The sequence below is a fragment of the Crocodylus porosus genome, unplaced genomic scaffold, assembly GCF_001723895.1.
Source record: "Crocodylus porosus isolate Cpor-Errol unplaced genomic scaffold, CroPor_comp1, whole genome shotgun sequence".
Taxonomy (NCBI): Eukaryota; Metazoa; Chordata; order Crocodylia; family Crocodylidae; genus Crocodylus; species Crocodylus porosus.
In genome coordinates, this window is record NW_017728931.1 from 128055288 (window position 1) to 128076639 (window position 21352).

At 41.1% G+C, this 21352-nt stretch overlaps 1 protein-coding gene across 6 annotated transcripts in view; it reads right to left on the reverse strand.

The window, feature by feature from the left end:
* CACNA2D1 (calcium voltage-gated channel auxiliary subunit alpha2delta 1) overlaps nucleotides 1–21352 on the reverse strand; it is a 558706-nt gene that overhangs the window by 85111 nt on the left and 452243 nt on the right. For all 6 annotated transcript variants that reach the window (XM_019543648.1, XM_019543647.1, XM_019543646.1 and 3 more), the window contains exons 12-14: nucleotides 3385–3463; nucleotides 2068–2117; nucleotides 10–99 (exon numbers count right to left, since the gene is read on the reverse strand). In XM_019543648.1, the coding sequence (XP_019399193.1) occupies nucleotides 10–99; nucleotides 2068–2117; nucleotides 3385–3463 (219 nt within the window). The remainder of the gene's footprint in view (nucleotides 1–9; nucleotides 100–2067; nucleotides 2118–3384; nucleotides 3464–21352) is intronic.

A 21352-nucleotide genomic window follows, 5' to 3' on the forward strand; every position in this document is an offset into this window, starting at 1 on the left:
AGATCATACCAGTGCATCCAAATAGACATTGGTCCACTGTACTTGTTTTGATTTGTTTCCAGCTAAAACCATAGGTCTGCCCAAAACATCCAAATATTCCTGTCAAGAAGGTTGAGAATTTCATCATTGGCACATCATTATTGAACCAACATCCAGAAACAGTACCAAAAAGAAAACAAATCAAATGACAGAAAACAAATACGATGGGATCAGGATTACGGGGCAAAATTCAGCACCTGTGATATTAGACAGACAAACTCTCATGTTCTTTGTCCTTTCAAGGGCAGGCATTAGTCTAGACTGACCCCAAACTGATTCCAGCAGGGGGAATATTGAGACAGTCCTGGCACTGCAGAGTCAAGACCCAACAGATATTCTACCAGTTTTCTTTCCACTATTCACATATACAAAATGAAATATAGATAGAATGATAAATTTACAAGATTACAGGACCCTCAACTCTATGGGGAAGAAAAAGGGGGAAGTGATTACTTACACATTTACACATCCTTGTAAAATGGTTTGAGGTGTATGGGTGGAATGCATAGTATGAAAAGGTAAAATTACGGAGTAACTTTAAATGGATTAGGGGAAGTGCCTACAGAAGCCAGGTCAGTTTTTAGGCTCTCTGATCTAGCACTAGACATAGCTGTAACAAATTCCCACATTTTTTCCAGCACAAAGATGGAGGGAAAAAAGGCCTGAAGAAACTGAGCATCAGAATCCATTGATTTAGATGATTCTTATACCAGGAGTAACCAGCTCGTAAGTATTTATGAACAGAACTATAAAAATGGGGTTTAAATAGCAGATTGGTAACTAAGGACCAATTAAGTGCTATTTCCACATCTAAACATAGCTGCAAATGTTGGCACTGATGTAGATTTGAGATTGAATTTCCACTTGTGCAGCAACACTTGCCCACATTTACCTTCCTGCCTCGCCAGTCCTATTTTGCCACAAAGCATATAGAGCCATAGTGGAGCCTCCTCAGCATGTTATGCAAGTGGAAATTCAATCTAAACTCTGTGTAAACGACAGGCATGCCACTTACATAGCAACATCTGAGCAGATAAGTAGCACTTAGATTCACAAAGGTAAAATAGCATTTGGCCCTGGATATATCTATAATAATTTGCAGTGGCTTTCATGGGACAGTCCTTATTGGAACAAGTATCTTTAGCGTGTTGATCATGTGTATTTCCTGCCTTCAGTGAGTGCAGGAGCATGGACTGAGAGTAGGGATCTAATGAACAAGTCTACACGTTGCCACAGCAATGTGCTACATCGCTGTACGGTGTGCTATGGTGATATAGCAATCATGTGAGTCTACATGCGATCATCAGCTACTTCACCACAGTGGTGCACTCCCTCATGTTAGCATGCTGCTATGGCAATGTAGCAGCAAAATCCAACCATGCACTGCACACACAGCACAGAATGGGCGGTTACTGCGCCGTGCTTTAGTCATGTTCCTAAAGGAAGTACTAAAGCACAGTGCCATAGTTATGTCACCATACGGCGACATGTAGATGCACCCTATGAGGAATAACTCCTATTTTTGGTTTGACTTGGAAAATCCATAGATAAACTTGACCATCTCGAATTCATATATTTTTGCCTACCACATTATGTCTCTTTCTGGCAATGCCAAAATGGCTGAAATTACGTTATTTGCTGGTCCGACAAATACAAGAATTACCAACAACTGCACAAAAAAACCTCTTAAATTTTCATTTAAATATTCAGGGTTTTCACCTAGCATGGATTCATAGAATCATAGGATTCAAAGGGACCTTCAGGATTATCTAGTACAACCACCAACATAAAAGATTTTAAAATAAAAGAAATCCTGTTAAATACTTTTGTAGAATAACTCAGATCTGAAGGAATGTCTTAATATGTTAGATCTTACAGGTATTATGTTCATACTATTTTTACTTTGTTCAAACAGAAATTTTTTTGGTTTGTTAGACTAAACAAAAATAGTATCTACAATATTTTATTACTGTTGTGATATTTTTTACTTATGAGTAGGTCTACTGTGTGCAAGCACTACAGACTTACCTGTGTGTTTATTCTTATTGCGCCAATGGAAGGGATTTCATAATAGTAACCTAAAATGTATAACAGAAATGATAAAATACCACTATCCTCTTCATTAGGGAGTATCAATTACCCTATCCCTTTTTCCTGAAGGAATAATGGAAAGTAGCTTAAATGACATGAACAGGTTGCAGGAAAGACTTTAATACTTGCTTTCATTGGGATGCAAAGAAAAAAAAGAGAACTTTCAAGATTACTGTGGAAAAAGGAAAAAAATAAACCCCAAAACCTCTTATCCTTGAAGAGCCTTGGTTTTTAAGGCTTGTATGCTGTTGGCTATTCTGCAATATGTCTCTGCCTGTGACTACACCTTTTCTCTTGAGGAAAGTTGCAGAGCAACAGTTGCAATTTTGCTTTTTTACAAATCAGCATGCACTTAGTGTCAAAAAAACCTTTTGACTAGCTCGTTAAGATATTTTAAAATGGTTTCCAGGAAATATCCTGAAGGACATTTAAAAGACTTCCCATTTTTTTTTAGCCTCGATCATCACATTTGGAGAACAGGTATTATTAATGTTCCTGCCCATTTCAGTGTTTTTTGTCTCTATGCAATCCTTACAGAAAGTTTTTACCCATCAAGTCCACAGGAAAAAACCAAGAACTTTCTGGAACTGAAATAATTCTGCCAAATATAATGGTGCTGCAATGATTAACGGGACACATTGGCACATCTTGCTGATGTCTTTCCATTTCTAGAGATTTATCTTGAGAAAAAATCCCAAGCAAATAGCAAGAGTCAGAGAGCCGTTCAGAGTTTTAGTGGCAGCTGGATTCTTTATAAACCATGTAGCTTGGTAACATTTATTATATTCTCACTTTGTTTCTGATTATTCAGTTGAACTTAATTAAATCAGTTCAGGTGTTTTGAAACTGTACACAGTGACTAGTTACTTTTGTATCTATGGGCAATTAACATGCTTCAGACTTGGCAAACTGCCTGTGTAATTCTCTCTCCCATCAAATACCCCAAAATCTAATTCAAAGTATAAGGGGAAGGGATGAAGATGAGATTTGTTTTATACATTACTACATCATCAAGGTAATATTAGCAATAAACACTAATGCTATTAGTAACAGTACTATACAAATAATACTAGTCTTTAGTCCATCCAATATGTTTTCCCTTAAAACCAATTAAGACAAAAACCATTTTTTTTAATCTACATCAAACGCTCATTGACACAATAAAGTAAGTTTGCAAAGCATGCAAATAGTTTAAACTATTTTTTTGTAAAGCTGAAGCTTTATGAAGTTATGAGCAGGGACACATAAACATACCTTTATTCTGACAGGCCATCCACTGTATGGGGCCTTTGTCATAATTATGCTGACCGACAGAAAATGTGAACACACGAACCTAAGCAAACAGAAGAGAATAAATGTGATTTTCCTTCATAGCATAAATCAAGTGCCATGTTCATATTGGTGCTACTTGCATTCTAATCTGATTAAATAATTTACTATCTTCCTAATAGTTCAATGGTACATCCAAGAACTTAGAGCAGTTAGTTACACTGAGTACTGAAGCATGTACTATCAACATCTCAGTACAGTTTATTTTTCAATAGAATAAAGACAAGAAGAACGCTCTTCCAGAAATCTCAGAACCTTTAAGTCCACATCATTAGTTACTCAGTATGATACATTTGAGATACTTATTTTGGAGTGCTAATTATCATTCTTGAGATTTTTACTAAACATCCTGACATAACCCTTCATGGACACCAGGTTGTCTCCTGGGCAGAACTGTAGCCAGGGCAGTGCCAGCGGTACACCAGCCGTAGGTGCTCTCATACTGCCCTGGGTGCTGCCTTGCCAACCCGAAGTCACCACTGCCTCTCTGCACTGGGTGTTTGACCGCATGCCCATACTGTTGCTCCAAGAAGATATAATCTGCATATCTGAGGCAGGTGAATTCAGTGCAATACAAAATAGGATTTTCTAGGATGTAGAAAGATTTTTATGAGGATCTTCACTCTGAAATTTAAACTCGCAAATAATATTCAAAGTAAAGACTAATTAGGCCCAGACCTACAGTCTTCTTTGCATGCAAACACCCATATGATGAGAGTTCCATATGTAAGTGCTTGTCCGATTAAGGTCAATGACATGATGCAGTTGATATACACCACTGTGTCTCACAGGTACAACCTCACCAACTTCCATGTCTGTAACACGGAGAACAGAAATGGCTCAAAGATATGCGTGAGGAAGGGAGGTGGGATTCCTATTTGTAGCATAGTCATCGGAACTAAGCCCGATACTGCATTCTGCATTTTATTAATGGGTGGATAAGCCTGTACAGCTTCCCCCAGCACTAGCAGGTACCCACCCCTCTTACACACCCATCTCCTTCACACACCTCTGCCACCCACATCCACACACCTCCCCCAGACAGTCCCCAAGCCCTAGCCTTGCAACCCCCACAGACTTACCTGTATCCAGCTGCCAGGGCTGCTCCCATCCCCTGCAGGCCTGCCTACATGCTAGTCATGTGTGTGTGCCCTGTCCCCAAACGCCCTCTCCCCAACCCCAAACAGCTCCTTGCTAGGGAAAGCTGGGAAGTCCTTGGAAAAAATTCGAAGCTGAGCTAACCAAAATCATGGACATTTGACCATATTTTAAAAAAACAATGCCTGGACTGAGATAGGAGGATTTGTGCCCAAGAAAACCTGGACTTATGGTAACCCTACTCACCATCTTTCAGAGGAGGCTGCATTTTTCCACATAGAAAAGGGTTAGGTTTTCCAGAGGAACAAAATATTGCCAGGCTGAATGACTTTGCAGTGACTAGGGATACTCATATTGCCCCTTTATATATTCTTTGGAAAATCAATTGGGGGGGGGGGGGAGGTGTTTACAGTTGGATCTCAGTACTAAATGGCAATCCTCTTTGACTAGATTCAAGACTGAACAGATGCTCACAGCTGTTCTAGCTGGATGCAAATTTTCCATTCCAGGGGCTAAAAGATGTTGCCCAGCCTGTCTAGGCGTTTTGGAAGATACTATCCACTATGTTTTAGGATGTTATTCATATAATGACATAAGAAAAACGTATTTATTACTGTTCTTGCAGAAATTGATACATTTTTCAAACTGAGAAAGTAATCTGGCTTTTACAACCAACAGATTCAAATTTAGTAAACAGTCTTGCAATTTTTGCTTATAAGGCTGAGGCAATTAGAGTTAAATATGAGGGGTGTGTGAAGTGGGCCCTATTCAATTTGAATTCAGCCTAAATCAGGGACAGTGATTCAATTAATTGATTTGGATCACTGTACCTAATTTGATTTGGCTGAATCTGACTCTGAAGAGTCAATGTTGATTTGGAGAATCAGCGATTTGGACATAGATACAGCTTTAAATGTTTTTTCTACATACCTCGAGGTACCAGGTGTGGTTCTTGAATGCTGTGTGAAGTACTTCTCCCAGGGAGAGTGCTGGGGGGCTCCCCTGCACCCCCTGGTTTGGTGATCGGCCACGGGGGGACACTGGGTGCCCCCCCAGACCCAGGAGGCACCAGTCACCGAGCCAGAGGGGAGCCCAGGGCCCCCCTGCACATTCCCCAGTGGACCGGAAGTGCTTCTGGTCTACCTCCAGGTCTGCTGCCAAGCGCGCTGGGGATCCCCCTGCACTCCTGTGGGACACTCCATCTGCCCCAGCATCACAGCATTCACGAGCCACCTGCTACCTCAAGGTATGCAGAAAAAACATTTAAAGCTGTGTCTATGTCCAAATCGCCAAAGCTTTCCAAATCTGTCAAACTGACTTGGAGAGTTCCAGTTTGATTCAGAGAGATTAAAAGGTCCTCTGATTCTGTTTGGATTCAGAGATTCAGCCACCAAATGAGCCAAATATCTGCCAAATTGAATCAGGGATGGAAACTTTGCAGAGCCCTATTAAATATCCTTTGTTACTGATATAAGTCATACAATTTAACATTAGGTTTGATTTTATTGTTTCAGCTGTGAATCTATGCACAACAATATTATAGATTCACGTCTTGATTTACTACTATATGCATATTAATAATGTTTTTATATTGGCGGGCTCTATTTTTAGTATAATATTTGTAGTTTGCTTACTTTCTTTGAACGTATTTCTATTACGGTTGTATGTGTGTTATGTCATTTTTGGGAGCATGGCATTTAGCCAGAATCCTTAATAATTTGAACTGAAATTAAATTGAGAGGGGTAGGGCAAGCAATAAGCCCTGTGCATGGAGAAGGAACAACTGGGGCACAGCAAGGGATGGGCAGCCTGAAGTGCTGGGTGGGTTGCAAGGGATGGCCTGCAGCTAGTACAAGGTTAAAAACCTCTAATATAATTTAAAGTGCAGAAACCGCATCAGGGCAGGAGACAACAAACCTGAAATGATGCCATCTTGGTTGAATCACATGCTTTGTTACCTATGTCCTGAAAAGGCTGCTTGGTATTTAAAAACTGGGCATTCCCCAAACACCATTATCAGGTGAGTGTGCTTAGAGGAAGCAAAACACCAGCTAATGAGTTCAATGTGTTGAGGAGGAGAAGTGGGCTAAACCTTTGGCATAACAGCCTGAGGCCAAATACAGAGATGGATTTAGACACATTAGGCTTCTTAGGAATAAATTAGGCACTTAAGTCAAAACAAATGAACCTGGACTCTCTTTGATTTTCCATTTATGGAATAGGTGTCTACATTTTCCATGAAGTGTCTGGATGCAATGCAGGGAGGAACAAATCTTTCTCAGTAGGTCAAATTCTGGCTGGGGGACTGTAGGGTTGCAAATGATGTATTTCTGCAGCAGGCTGGCATTTCTCCAAGCTTCCCTCCTATGTTCTTCGATACTCCTTGGGAGTATCTCCAGATGGGATTTCTAGATTTGAGCCTATCTGGTGGTGGTATAGTGATTTTCTTATTGATTGGGAGCTTTGGGTTACTGATGGCCTTATGGCAGGGTTGGGCAATAATTTCAGGCAGAGGGCCATTGGGGGCCACATGACAAATAGCTAGAGGCAGATAAATATTCATTTTCTAAAATGTTTAGGGGCCCTGTGAGCTGGATAGAATGGCTTGGCAGGTCACATCTGGCCCGTGGGCCACATTTTGTCCACCCCTTCGCCTTGTGGTATTCCCTCACACATGCAGCATCATGGCAGAGCTGTGGGGGAGCAATGTTCGCTAGGACTAGAAGCCGTGCCAATGGTGTACTTTTTGGGGTTCCTGATATAATTCACATAGCTGCATTTAACTGTGTATTGACAATCTGTGTGTGCATGCTTTTGTTCCAGACTGGGGAGCAATATTCTGCTGCAGAAAAAACAAGTGCTAGAGTGACCACCCGAAGCATGGTTGTATTTGGTCCCCATGTCGTTACGGCCAGTTTATGCACAAGGTTAACTTGAGCTTTTGTTTTCAAAGACAGATGTTCACAAAAGGTAAGGCTTGAGAGTTACACCAAGGTATTTTGGGAACTTCTATATTTGTCTCTTGTACATACCTAAACCCAACTGCAGGCTACCTATGTTTCACAGAGATGAGGTCAAGACATATCCCTCTCCTTTGTGCTTCCTGTTGGCTAATTTACACGTCCTCCTGCTCAGCATGCTGAGAGTTCAATACTAGGCCCCTAAATTTCCCCATTTAAAGTACAGGGAATGTATGAGCTTAACTCAGGTTAATGAATTCCACTCTTGGAGCTTGGGTTTTTGCATACATTTCCTTAAAAACATATTTAATACAGACCTACAGAGTGCCTACAAGAATGTGAGTGCTTGAATGCCTTTTTCAGGGAAGAATAATAATGGCAATTTAATTAAATAAATATTCCTTCTCCAACAAGTGTCTACAGTAAACCAACACTGGAAATGCACGCTGGATTTTCTATCATAAGTATAGCCAGCTCAGTTCTGCAGGCAAGACTGAACTCTGCAGTGCCTATACAAAAAGGACATGTGAAATGATCAGTAGCACTTGTCCCCAGGGATATAGGTAAAAAGTGGTTATGTGGCATTATCTCTGCAGCTACTTTATAAGGAACTTAGATTGCAAACCACTGAGAAAGAATAAAAGAGATATCTAATCTACTGTTTCTAAGATGATTTCGAGAAATCAAGAGCAGCAAAAAATAATAAAAGTGAAGCACTCAGAAATTTGGTCAGTGCTGTTTGGTTTGGCAAACTGCTGGTATGATCGAATACTCATACTCAGAAATTTTCCTCTGTCTCATCCAGAATTGAAGAAAGATGGGTCACCTAGAAATCTGAAGTAGATAAGTTATTTCTGAAGAATTATTGACCAGATAAAAACAGAGCTTTACTGTGAAATGTTTGTACTCTGTGCAAAGTTATATTCTCCCCTCTCCACCTCCCAAATGCAAGACCGGCTGCAGTCCTGCTACAACATGGGAGTGTCTACATGGTGGAAAACCATGTAGCTAGCTTTGTGCACAATAGTTTCCCAACTGGAAGCAGCATAGCTTTTTGTGTAGTGCTGTGTCCCAGCTGATTAGTCCAGTTCAGTCTAGTTCCTGAACTGGCATGACTGTGCTCTTAGCAGTTTTGCATCCCCGTACCTGCACCTTTCCCACTGCTCACTGTTTTAAGGTATTCAGTCATATTACATAATACAATCCTGTATTAAGGTATGACTTAAAAGCAAGGGCTCAGCATATTGGAAAGCCAGAGATAAATAGCATGTTCAAGTTTGAGACACTAATCAAATATAGCTTCATGGCTGGGTAAAATGCAAGAAACCCATTTTTCACAAGAACCAGTATACAAATGTATTAGTACACATTTAAATAAAGTGTCAGTAACAAGTAATTAATTCCCAATGTTTCTCAAATAGTGGCAGCAGTTTCTCTGGGGAAGCTATAATCATTTTGTTTTAGTAGATGATGCTGTACATAACACACAGGTAGCATTTTATTAACTTATTAATAGGACTTTGCTTCGAAGTGTTTTCTGTCAACATAAAAAGAGGAGAAGATGAAAAAGAATCAAATCCTAATCAGAAGCAGGAGGGAAGGGACTGAGGGAAAATCCTTACAGATGCAGAGAAGAAAGGATTGCTGTTGTGGGAAAGTGTACTTTCTCAAGAAACAAATTAATGTGCTTTTATTTTGGATCTCTCTCCAATGGGAGAGGTTCATATAGTTGAAGGTAAAATGAAAGGTTATAGCTGTTATAGACATTCGAGATTTCAAATTCTCTAGGGTGCTGAGCTGGGTAAAGGCAGATTGTAAGAGCAATTATACAATAAAGAGAGTTGCATTGGTTACAGATGTTAGTTTACTTCCATCTATCTTTTTCCCCTTCAGTATGCTACTGGAAAAATGTAAAACATGAACTGGTTAACTGAAGATATCTACTTCAGTGATGGTCAACCTACGGCACAGGGATGGTCCAGCCCCCAAGCGGACCTTATCCAGTTTGTAGCACAAGGGATCACACTAAAGCAGCTCAGCCTGGTGTGCCTCTTCCCTGTTCTGCCTGCCACTGCTGCCCTCCACAGCCCTGCCCGCTCTCTCCTTCTCCTCTCCATTGTGGCAGGCACTGCTCACGGTCCTTCCTCTCTCACCTAAGCAGGCCTGCTTACCAGAGGTAAGCTCCTTCCCTCCCCACTCAAGATGGCAAGTGCTGTTTATTAAAGATAAGCTCTTCCACTCTCCTTCTCCCTACCCTTTTCCCTACACTGGCAGCTGTCTCTCTCCCACTCTCACCCTTCCCCCTTCCTCTAGCAGAAGAGAATAGTGGGTCAGAGTGTACCTGGCCTGCCTCTCTAAAGGGTTGAGCTCTACTTGTTCTAGGTCAGCATGTCCTGCAAGTATAATACAAAAGAAGCAGGTTAATTATTGTTCTTCAGAAAAGTTGTCATGGGGTAAATGATAAAAACAGAAGGAAAAATGTTTGTATTCATAATTTATTTCAATGTGGTTATACATAGAATAATAGAAAATTGAGGTTGGAAGGGGCCTCAGGAGGTCATCTAGTCCAACCCCCTGCTCGGAGCAGGACCAGCCCCAATTAGATCATCTCAGCCAAAGCTTTGTCTTGTCAGAGCTTAAAAAACCTCCGAGGATGGAGATTCCACAGCCTGTTCCAATGCTTTACCACCCTCCGAGGGAGAAAGTTTTTCCTAATATCTAAACTTCCCTTGCTGCAACTTGAAACCATTGGTCCTTGTTCTGATATCTGCCACCACTGAGCACAGCCCAGCTCTATCTGGATTATAAGCACCCTTCAGATAGTTGAAGGCTGTTATTAAATCCCCCCTGTCCAAAATAAACCGGTATTGTCACATGTCCCAGCCCTCTAAACATTTTCATTGCCCTCTGCTGGACTCTCCAATTTGTCCACATCGCGTGCATGCATGCGTGTGTGGAGGAGAGGGGGGAAAGCAAAACTAGACATAGTACTCCAGTTGTGGCTTTACCAGTGCTGTGTAGAGGGGGAAAATCACTTCTCCATCTGCTAGCAAAACTCCTACCAATACAGCCCAGTATGCTGTTACTATGAATGCCATTAGCCTTCTTGGCAACAAGGGCACACTGCTGGCTCATATTCAGCTTATTGTCCACTGTAACCCCAGGGTCATTTTCTGCAGAGCTACTGCTTAGCCAGCCGGTCCCCAGTCTGTACTGGTACATGGGGTTGTTCTATCCTAAATACAGGGCTTTGCAGTTGTTTTTTGAATCTCATGAGATTTCCTTTGGTCCCATCCAATTTGTTAAGGTTGTCTCTGAATCCTAGATCTACCTTCCAGCATATCTACTACTTCCGGCAGTTTGGCATCACCTGCAAACTTGCTGAGGGTGCAATCCACCCATCTTCCAGATCATTGATGAAGCTATTGAACAAAGCTGGCCCTAGGACTGACCTCTGGGGCGCTCCACTTGATACTGGCTGCCAGATGGACTTTGAGCCATTGATTGCTATCTTTAGAGCTCAATGATTCAGGTAGTTTTCTATCCACCTTAGAGTCCGTTCACTCAACCCGTGCTACCTTAGCTTGCTTGCAAAAATGTTGTGGGAGACTGTATCAAAAGCCTCGCTGAAGTCACTCTATATCATGTCCACTGCCCTCCCCACACCCATGGAACCGGTCATCTCATCATAGAAAGCAATTAGTTTGGTCAGGCATGACTTGCCCTTGATAAATCCATGCTGACTGTTCCTAATCACCTTCTCCAAATACTTAGTAAATGATTCCTTGAAGATCTGCTCCATGATTTTTCCAGGGATTGAGGTGAGACTGACTGGTCTGTAGTTCCCTGCATCCTTATTCTTCCCTTTCTTAAACACAGGCACTATATATTTGCATTTTTCCAATAATCTGGAACCTCTCCCAATCACTACAGGCTGTGCTGTGACTACAGATCAAACTTTACCTCAATAAGCTTGCTTGGCTTAGTGCAGAAAAAGAACATTTACTCAGAACATTTCTAAACTGCAGTCACCCAGTGACCACAGGATAGCACAAAGGTAGATGAGCTAACTCTATGCTAGACAGGTTGGCTACTGGTAGCAGTCTAGCCATTGCAGCATAAAGAACAGAGCAGACTATTCTTTCTTACTTCTCAATAAACTACTCAGTATGAAGCTCTATGTTACCATGGATACATTGCTGTTGGTACCTGCAGATAGCTCAGGTGCCTCTACACCGTGCTGCAGGCCACGAGGTCAATGAGAATCTATTCACTTTGACAGATTTTGGATCAGATCTATGTTGCGAAGGCAAGGAAGGAAAAGACATAGACGTCTACATCTAGAGATCAAGAGATGTCAAAGTAAATGCAAATAAAGATCAGGGATGCAGTATGTTCCAAGATGTACAACAAAACGTACTATTGTATTTTTCCCCTTTACTCTTGTTACAAAAGGTACAAAACTGTTCAAGATATTGTGTTCAGTTTAATTTCATTTAATGGTTAAGTATATTTCTCTGAAAGAATGGAAAGCCATAATTAATGCAACCCTTTCCCTTAGATATAACTCTTTAGTCTACTTTTTTTCTGTTCTATATTGCACTTCATCACCTGATTCTCCTATAGTTTGTAAACCACATCATTATCTTTTCTAATCTAGAGTTCTGTTTACAGTTTACAGGCTGACACAGTTCAAATGCTCAACACATGTTTCCTAATTTGTGCTTAAATTTGTGGGTGTGTCTCCCAACACATAATATAGTGGATTCTTGTGGGAAAAAATGTTTAAAGTATGTTTTGGATTTTACTATAAACTAGCCAAAACCAGAAGAAACTTGCTCCACCTAATTATGTGCATGATAGATTTGCATCAGTTTGAACATTGGCAGAAGTACGTGGTTTTAACGCTCAGATGATAATACCCAGAACTGTGTGTAACCCACACAAAATGTACAAGCCATCTTTGTACTGCAAAGGTGTTTTAGTGTAAATATAATTATGTGCTTTTTGTGTCTACTTTGTACAGCATGTATTGTAATCCATGATTTCTATGCTGAGTATCTTGTTTTTTCTCCCCCACTTGGGTAAAATGAGGAGATCTGAACTGGCAACTTTATAATCTCAAGCTCATAACTCAAGACCTCCAGCCACAGAGAGGCTCACTACTACACCTGTGGCTTTTGTTAGGCCTATTGCTTAACAAAACAGGATACCCCTCCTGCTTACAGTAAATAAATGAGCGTGGAGTTACGTCACTTAAGCAAGTGAGGCTTGACTCCTAGCCTGATTGGCTAAAACAGGGCGGTGTTGTTTTTAAATTAACTGGTTGAGAGAAAGGCTGGGGTAGGGCAATCCCTGGTTGGAAAAGCTTGGGTGATGTCACACCAGGTATACAGGAACTTCTAAACTGAGGCTCAGGCCTCTTTCTCTTGGGGCTGCCGAGAGCTGGAAAGCTAAATTGGGAACTAAAGAAACTGCTCCCCATGGTGGGGTCTCCTTTTCTCTGCACTGGAAAAGCAAAGTGGAGCTATGTGAAGGGAGTGTCCACGTTTTCTTCCCCAGCAGAGCTGGGGATTCGGATTAGAAATTTTCAGGGTGCGGTACACTGATTGAAGCCACACGTCACCGTCCACTGTGGACGTGGAGCTCCGTGCTCTACAGTTCCCCAGGGAGCAACGAGAGGTCCCTTGTACTGCAGAAGCATCTTCACTCGCTGGTAACTCCCCAAGATGCAGTGAATCCCAAGGAGCAGCTCATTAGACTCTCCGGTGTGGGCCCTCCTGTCCATCCTATTGCTGAAGGGCAGGTACAGGGGTACAGGCCCCCAGAACTACCCTTTGGGGATCTCCCAAGTCCCAGACTGCCTGGGCACAGGTGAAGCCTCCCCAGGAGGGTGCAACCTATAGACTATTCCTTGTAGTTGGTAGTGTCTTAAATTGCATGTGGTGTTCTCCTTTGCTTTCCTTGCCTTTGTTTTCTGTAATAAATCTGTCCTTTGTGTTTACACTGCTTGCAATGAGGGGGCTTTGTTAATGTGGGACACCCCAGCCAAATTCAGTGATCCCAGATTTATGGGTGGGAGCTCGAGCCACAGTGAAAACATACTGGGTATCCCAAAATTTGAACCCTTGCTGCTGTTGACCAGTGTCCAGTAGAAGGGGTACATCTGGAAATATCTTAAATTGTCTGTCTCTGAATCTCTCTTCAGGTCTGGAAAGCTATAGGAGTGTGTGCACATTTGATAATGAGCTGTCCTAGGCTAGAGTGTGGACAAAGATAACAATTACACCTACATCTAAAGATACCCTACTACAAATGGCTAACCTCTTCTTGCTCCTGTATTAATAACATAAGCATAGAAAAAACAAAGAAATTATTGTATTCCATATTGGGAGGGTAATGGAAAAATACCCAGATCATTTTACTAACTGTCCAGGCAATTTCATTCCAATACACTGGGGATGCTGATCTCAGAAAAGCAATTTGTTTTCCAGTTATCTCACTTTTTTTAGTTTTCATGGGAAACTCAGAACAAAGGGACTTTAATGCTGCCTATTAATCTGGTTATTTAGGCAGGTTTACTTGTCACGAGTGGGCCTGACAAAGACAATGGAAATCTTTCCAATGACTTCAGTTGGTTTTGGATGACACCCTTGACAATAATTAACTTATGACTACTTTTATTTTAACTAAGCCATAGTTAAGCAGACTGAGCACTCTATTATTTTCCAAGACAAACAATGTGGGGGAAAAATGTAGTTTGAACATGTCTGCTAATTAGCATCATATCTGTTTTACAGATGGAAAAATGAAGTACAGAGGGGCTATAGGCTTTATTCAGTGTTACACAGGCAGTACTTAAAATTAGCATTGGTGTGAAGACAGCATCTAATGTCTGAGAATAGAGACAACAGGTAGCCATATAAATTGGCAAACATGCTCCTCCTTGAAGTTTACTGAATCAAAATTAATTAATATGAAATGCTAACCTTGAACAATTCTTATGGATATAAAAGATGGTTAAAGAAGTCCACCATGGATGGATTCTACCCATCTAATACCAGTCCCAAGCCTGGATAAAAGAGAAGGATTAGTGCCAGGAAGGGCATCCGGCTATGAAAACCTGTGCCAAATCAGCACGATGTGGAGATGAGATGGAGAGATATAGGGGAGAGAGACATGAGAGAAGGAGTTGGAAGATGAAGATGTATATGACCAAAGCCAGTAGAGAGCCAGGATCTGCAACAGCAACCCCCATATAGATGGGACAAGTGAAGGAAGTAGAAGATAAAAGATGGTTAAAGGATGGAGCACTAGATTCTGAAAGGAACGTAGGCACTGCAGTCCTGAGCACTGTTACACCAAACTTTTTGGCTCTTGATTCCTGGCATACAATCCAGACCCATGTTAGGTTCCCTATAAAATGTATGGGGAGAATTAGGCACTCCAGAATGATATTAAAAAACCATGAGTGCCAAAGCACACTGAGTGAGGCACTGCCTCAAGTCAGAAAGGTTATTATCATCTCAAGCTAGCCAACAGGGGAATGTTGAGAACAAGGGTATGTCTTAAACCCCCCCTTTTTTCCAGGGCTTAGGCAGCTTATTTAATACTCCTGATGCACTTGGGATTCACAAGATGGAAACCTGAAGGTATGTGCTTACCTCTTTTCTTTAAAAACTGAACAGAGCCACACTTTTATTTTCCCTCTTTTCAGAAGATGACTCAAAGAAATGGAGGGGACCCCTTAATATGCAATAGCTTCATTATTAAATATTTGCTCACAACCTGGATTCAACTGCCTTCATGGAGCAAGGGGATTCAAACCCATCCCCTATTTTGCAGGAGGGTGCTACTCTGTAGGAAAGGATTCAACACTTATTGGGACAGAGAGCAAGTATGACTGTAACCAGTGTTAGGGTGCTCAGTCCTGGAAAATGGGAGAGTTATAATTTTTCCTTCCTCTTTGAGGTGGATTTGGTTTTGATTCTGGAACTCAATGATAATGCAGTGTACATTATCATTCCATCTTTAGGGATGGAAGCCATTGAATCATAGTCTCTCACTTTTTGGTCAAGTGCTAAAGCAAATATCAAGAGATTGAGCTACAAAATTGAGGATCTAGACCTACTGGTATATGACATGAAATTAGAGATTATGGGATAATACCCAATGAAAAAAAAAAGATAGAAAATGAATCATGACTATGAAACAGCTAGTAAAGGATAGGAACTACGCAGACAGAAATAAAGGTGCTTGGATAGCAGTTTGTGCTAATTAAGTCATCTGTTTTTAAAGAAATAAGAACAGGTACTCAGGAGGTCCTACTGGGGGTAAGTGCTGGGTGTCTCCTATGGGTCTTCAGAATCAGATTTGGATGAAGATATTGGTGATATTATTAGAGAAATAAGTACAACTGAAATTGTCATAATTGAGGGTTTTACTCAACACATATAGATGGGAGAATAAATGATACAAATCATGATGTGGCTCAGATATTCCTGGATTTAACTGCCAATGAAGATCCTCATCCAAAAAAATCACAGAATTAACAAAAGAAGAAGCAATTTTAGATCTGGTTCTAGTAAGTAATGAGAGCATTATAAACGGGTCTCAGAAAATAACCTTGGATTGAATGACCACAAGTTGATTCAGTAGAAATTAAATAGAAGAACAAACTTAAAAGGCAAGCTTTAATACACTAAAGGGAGCAGTTAATAACTATGCTGACTAGGCTAAGGAGCTCAGGGCTGTGAATGTAGGAAGGCCTTGAATTTCATCCAGGAAAGGGTGCTAAAACTATCATAAATCTGCATCCCATACAAGAGAAAGTTTTTTTTTTTTTGGATGAATAACCACCTTAAGAAAGATATTAGGAATAAAAAGAGAGCCTACAGAAAGGAAAAGAAGGGTGTGGCAGCAGTGTGATTAAGGCCACTTGCTGCAGTTCCAGGGGCACATAGTTAAGATTTGCTCTGGATTTGTATCAAAAAGCTGCCTCCAGTTAACCCATCTGTACATGGTGATTCAGACTGGGGAGACAGTGGTGCTCATGTCTGCATGCCACTGGCAACAGAAACAACCATGCCTCGTCCATACTAGCCCAATAGTCTGTGAGGATCATATGGACCTCTGACCTACATGAAATGGAAAAAGAGATTAAATGGCCAGGAAAGCTAAGTTTTAAAGGCCAGAAGTGCTGGAATGAAATGAGAATTTCCAAGAGTCAAGCTGACTTAGACCTTGCAGAGACATTAAGACAAACAACAAAAGGCTCATCAGCTACAGAAAGAAGGAAAAGAACACAGAACAAAACAGGTTGAGAATGGAAAAGATAAATCAAGGCATGACCCCAGCACAAAATGGATACTTGCCTCATGGTAAGCAGGGTTGCCAACTGTCTGCAAATTCGTGGACGCTCCAAAAAATGCACCCTAAAAATGCCTGTTCATAAAAATCCATAAAGACATGGAGGTGGCACCAGAGCTTTAAGCTCTGCCCATGGAAAAAACAGCTGGAGTAGCACTGAAAGCTAGACAAACCACAGCAGAGCCACATGCTGTCTGTGTGGCAGCACAGTACCCTTCATGCACACAGCTTTGGTCAGGACTTTGCACTCACAGGAGTCTTCTAGACACTTCCCCCTTGTCTAGCACTATGCTGCTGCTGAGTCCCTACGTCTGTCCTCTGCCTCTGCCACCTGCTCCATCAAAGGTATAGGGTGGGGGAAGTGTGGCCAGGACACAGCTGCAGGCCTGGAAAGGGAGAGGCAGTGGGTGGGGATCCATGCTGGGGCAGGATGAGTGAAGCCATTGGGGGGCAAGCTAAGGGGTGCAGACAGGCATGATGCCAGATGCAGACAGGCATGTCAGTCAATTCCTGACATGGGCAGCAGGGTATAAAACCACTGCTGCAGATATACAGGGCTGCCAACTGAAAAAAAAATCTTTACTGACCATAAAAATCCAGGTTAGTAAAAAAAAAAGTTTCTCTATCAACAAGAAATGTGAAGATTGTCAGTAAAAAAAAAATAATTTCTTGGGTCAGCAATCTTGGGGACAAGGCATGATGCATAATGGGAATCAGAATGTGGGAACTGATAAAACTGAGATGGAAGCAAAAGTGGTCAATGGTGGGGTAATCTCCAGCCCACAGTTCTGTAGGAACTGGTGCACACAACTGCAGGTCCAGTAGCAAATATTGTTAATAATCATATCAAGTCATGTAACAAGTCATGTAACTGGAGATTAGCAAATAGGAAGCAAAAAAAAAAAACAACAACAAAAAACTGGGGTAATTTAAGTCTGTATGTTTGACTTCAGGACACGTGGCTTTAAACAGATCTTGAAGAAAAGATAATTAAAATGGATAGTAAATGGAAAATGGGAGAATATGCAACCCCTGTATGTGCAATAGCTATAACTACATTATTAGTATATGACATGAAATTAGATCTTATGGGATAATAATGGCTAGATGAAAAATGTCAGATTAAGCTCTTAGTTTGCTTCGCTGAGATAACTGATTGTCTAAACAAAAGAAATGTACGCAGCTATTGTTATGCTATGCATCTTTACAGCAATCAGGTTTTGGAACAGCCTCCCAATCAGACCAGCGGGAGTGAAAAAACATTTTTTTTTTTTTTGGAGCTAGATAAATTTAAGGGTGTTATATGACATAGTGCATGTGATAGCAGGGCATCCTACTTGATGACTAGGAAGTCCATTCTAGTCCTAAGGTCTTATATTTCTAACCATGAAGGTATTTGACAGAAAGGTGTGCAGTGGCAACCAGCCAGGTTTTAAAGATGTGCAGGGCCCATGCTCAGCATTGTATCTGCATGCTCAGAGAATGCATACAGGATCATGCCCCTGCCCCTTCCCTCTCCCTCTCATGTTCCCTTCCCTCCCAGAGCACCACTCCACTGCAATTCTGGATCCCAATGAAGCACTGGCAGTGGGGCTAGGGACCTAGAAATATAAGTATAAACTTCAAGAACTTTCTAGGGGAATAGGGAGGTGCCTAGCACATTAAGGAGCTTCCAGAAAAAGTTTTCTTTTTTTTGGACTGCAATCTGGTCTTTCGTACTAAAGTCTACCTAGGTCCGGTTTTAGATGCCAAGATCCATTTTTTTTCCTGTTTGGCCTCAAGAGGGTCCAGAGGAGGGCCACTCATATGGCTCTAAGAGGAGAGACTGAGGGATCTACATCTTTTCAGCCTTTTCAAGAGAAGGCTGAGAGGTGATCTTGTGGCTGCCTATAAATTCAGGGGAGGGCAGCAGGGAATAGGAGATGCTCTATTTACTAGGGCACCCCCTGGAGTAACTAGGGACAATGGCCACAAATTGACGGACAGCAGATTTAGGTTGGACATTAACAAGAACCGCTTCACAGTTAGGGTTGCCAGAATAAGGAATGGGCTTCCAAGGGAGGTGGTGCTCTCATCTACCTTGGGGGTATTCAAGAGGAGACTGGGCAAGCACCTGGCTGGGGTCTTCTGACCTCAGGGGGTCGGACTCGATGACCTACTGAGGTCCCTTTCAACCCTAACATCTATGAATCTATGATGGTTTGAGTAATACTGTGAGTCTGTGAAAGGCAAAAACTGATCCCAGAGTTTCTGAATGTCTACTACCTAAACCATAGCAGAAGATTTATAGGAAGAAAGTTTAAAGCAATTTTCCAGTGCTAAGTCCTTATGACTAACTTCCTATCACTTTGGGGCTTCTCAGCTTCTTGAGACAAATGATATTAATTAAAAGGTTTTATTTTTAAAAAGAAAGAAAGGAAAATGCTATGTATCTGATCACACCCATATTCAGTGAAAAGAAAAGTAGCACAAAGCCATGGAAAATATTTCTGGTAAAGAGGCAATGAGAAAGAAAGTTATTTCAATTGTAATTGACAATTGAAGGTCAATATCAAATGTCTCGATCAAATACTAATTAATACACTTTCCAAAGTTATCTTTCCACTAATTAATCTTTTAAAGTGACTTCTGTTTTTAAGTGAAAAGGTGCTTGTTCCACCTTTATCCCCCCTAATGCTATTTAAAAAAATCTTCATTCCAGTGGAGATACTTTTAGAGCAAAGGCAGAAAAATAACATTACACTGATATGTGGAACAATATTTGATGTGACTCACTTTATAATGCTGCAGAAAGTTTCACTTCCATATCTTATTACTGCCACCTTGTGGCACACCTAGTGAACTAGCATGAGGTTACGGCTACCCATTCCTGAACCTGGCAACAGAAAGGTAGGACCCCCTCCCTGCCTTGAAGTTGGTAGTTCTTTTGTGCTGCTTGTCATTTTTTAATCACAAGACTACTTAAAAAAATTGATTTGCTTTAAAACTAAATATTGTCATTTGCATTTCAGCAGATTTCTAAATATAAACGCCTCTCACCGACGTTTTGGATGCTTTTTTTCATTCCTTGTTCTTTGGCATATTTCAAACAACTCTTTATAACTTGACCATGTTCAGAAAAGATGACACTGGAACAAATGCAGTAGGGTTTATTCAACTTTAGCAGCATGATGCTGTCACTATTAAACAATATTTTTTACTGGTGTTTATCAAAACAGCCCATTAAGGAAGTAATGAGAGTGGAGGTAAGCACTCTGAATGCCTATAAGAACAACTTGTACAACTGATTTTTGTGAAGCTGTCCATTAAACTATAAGCTATAAAATAAAAAGGTCTTTTCCCACAGTTTCAGTAGTCATTTTAATATGCTCCTCATATAGGTAGAATGGTCAATGGACTTAGTAGGCACAAGAAGCCAGGATCACCTAAATTCTAGCTTAGGCTTAGGTCTCTGAGGGACTTGGGTGAGCTGTCTTCTCTTTCTCTTGGGACTCAGGTACATTAAACAATAGGAATAATTCCTGTCTAATACTGAGGCTGTGTGAAAGCTGTGAAAGCAATGAATATTTTTTTAAATAACTTGATTCCTTGAACTCCCTACCCGATTTTTTTTTTGTACAAGACATCTCAAGGTTTATTAACATTTCCAAATCTGATGGAATATCACCTGAATTCCTGGGAGGTCTGTCCCAGGACCAGGGATCCTGAAACCTCCCATTTCACAGAGCAGCTGCAAGGTCCAGGCAGCTGCCTGTCTGGCAGAAATGTATCAAATGTGGTGGGCTTGGTTTAACAAAAACCAAATAAAAAGACCCCCAAGCTTTCCCATGAACCAGGAAGCCTAGCATCTACCCCACTGGAAATCTGCAAGACTAAATTAATATCTGAAAAATATTTGAAAAAACAATTGGTATTTGTGACAATAAGTATTAATGCCTGAAGTCCAGGACCCAATCTTCCCACTGGTATTTCTCAATTCAGCTCAGTTGACTTTAGCATAGCATTGATTAACCCATGCTGGGGACCTGACCTATACAGGCCAATTTAAAGAAAAGCAGTGATGTACTGCCTTTGAGTTTCCCACAGTGGCCCTCAAACCTTTTTCAAAAGCTAGTCTCCAGGTTAAGGCAACAACTCAGAAGATCTCAGTTCAGTGCTTGGCTTTGTTGCCACTTTCTGTACAGTGCTAAATTGTTTGCCTAAGAGGTGGCTTACTTCTGAAGGTCTAGACCCAATATTAGTACATGGTGATATTTTCCACTTCAGACTACAGAAGCAGAAAGTTATGCTGTACAATCAGTATTTTTATAGGAACAATGGAAGAGACTGAAAACTCCAAAGTCAACTAATCTAGTTTACCTAAAAGTCTGCTTTCCAGCCTTGGTTGTGATTATGAAAAACACATTTTTCCAAAGAGGGAAAACAAGTATATGTCCTTCAGCTTTTCCCACTCCCTTCCTGAGCAC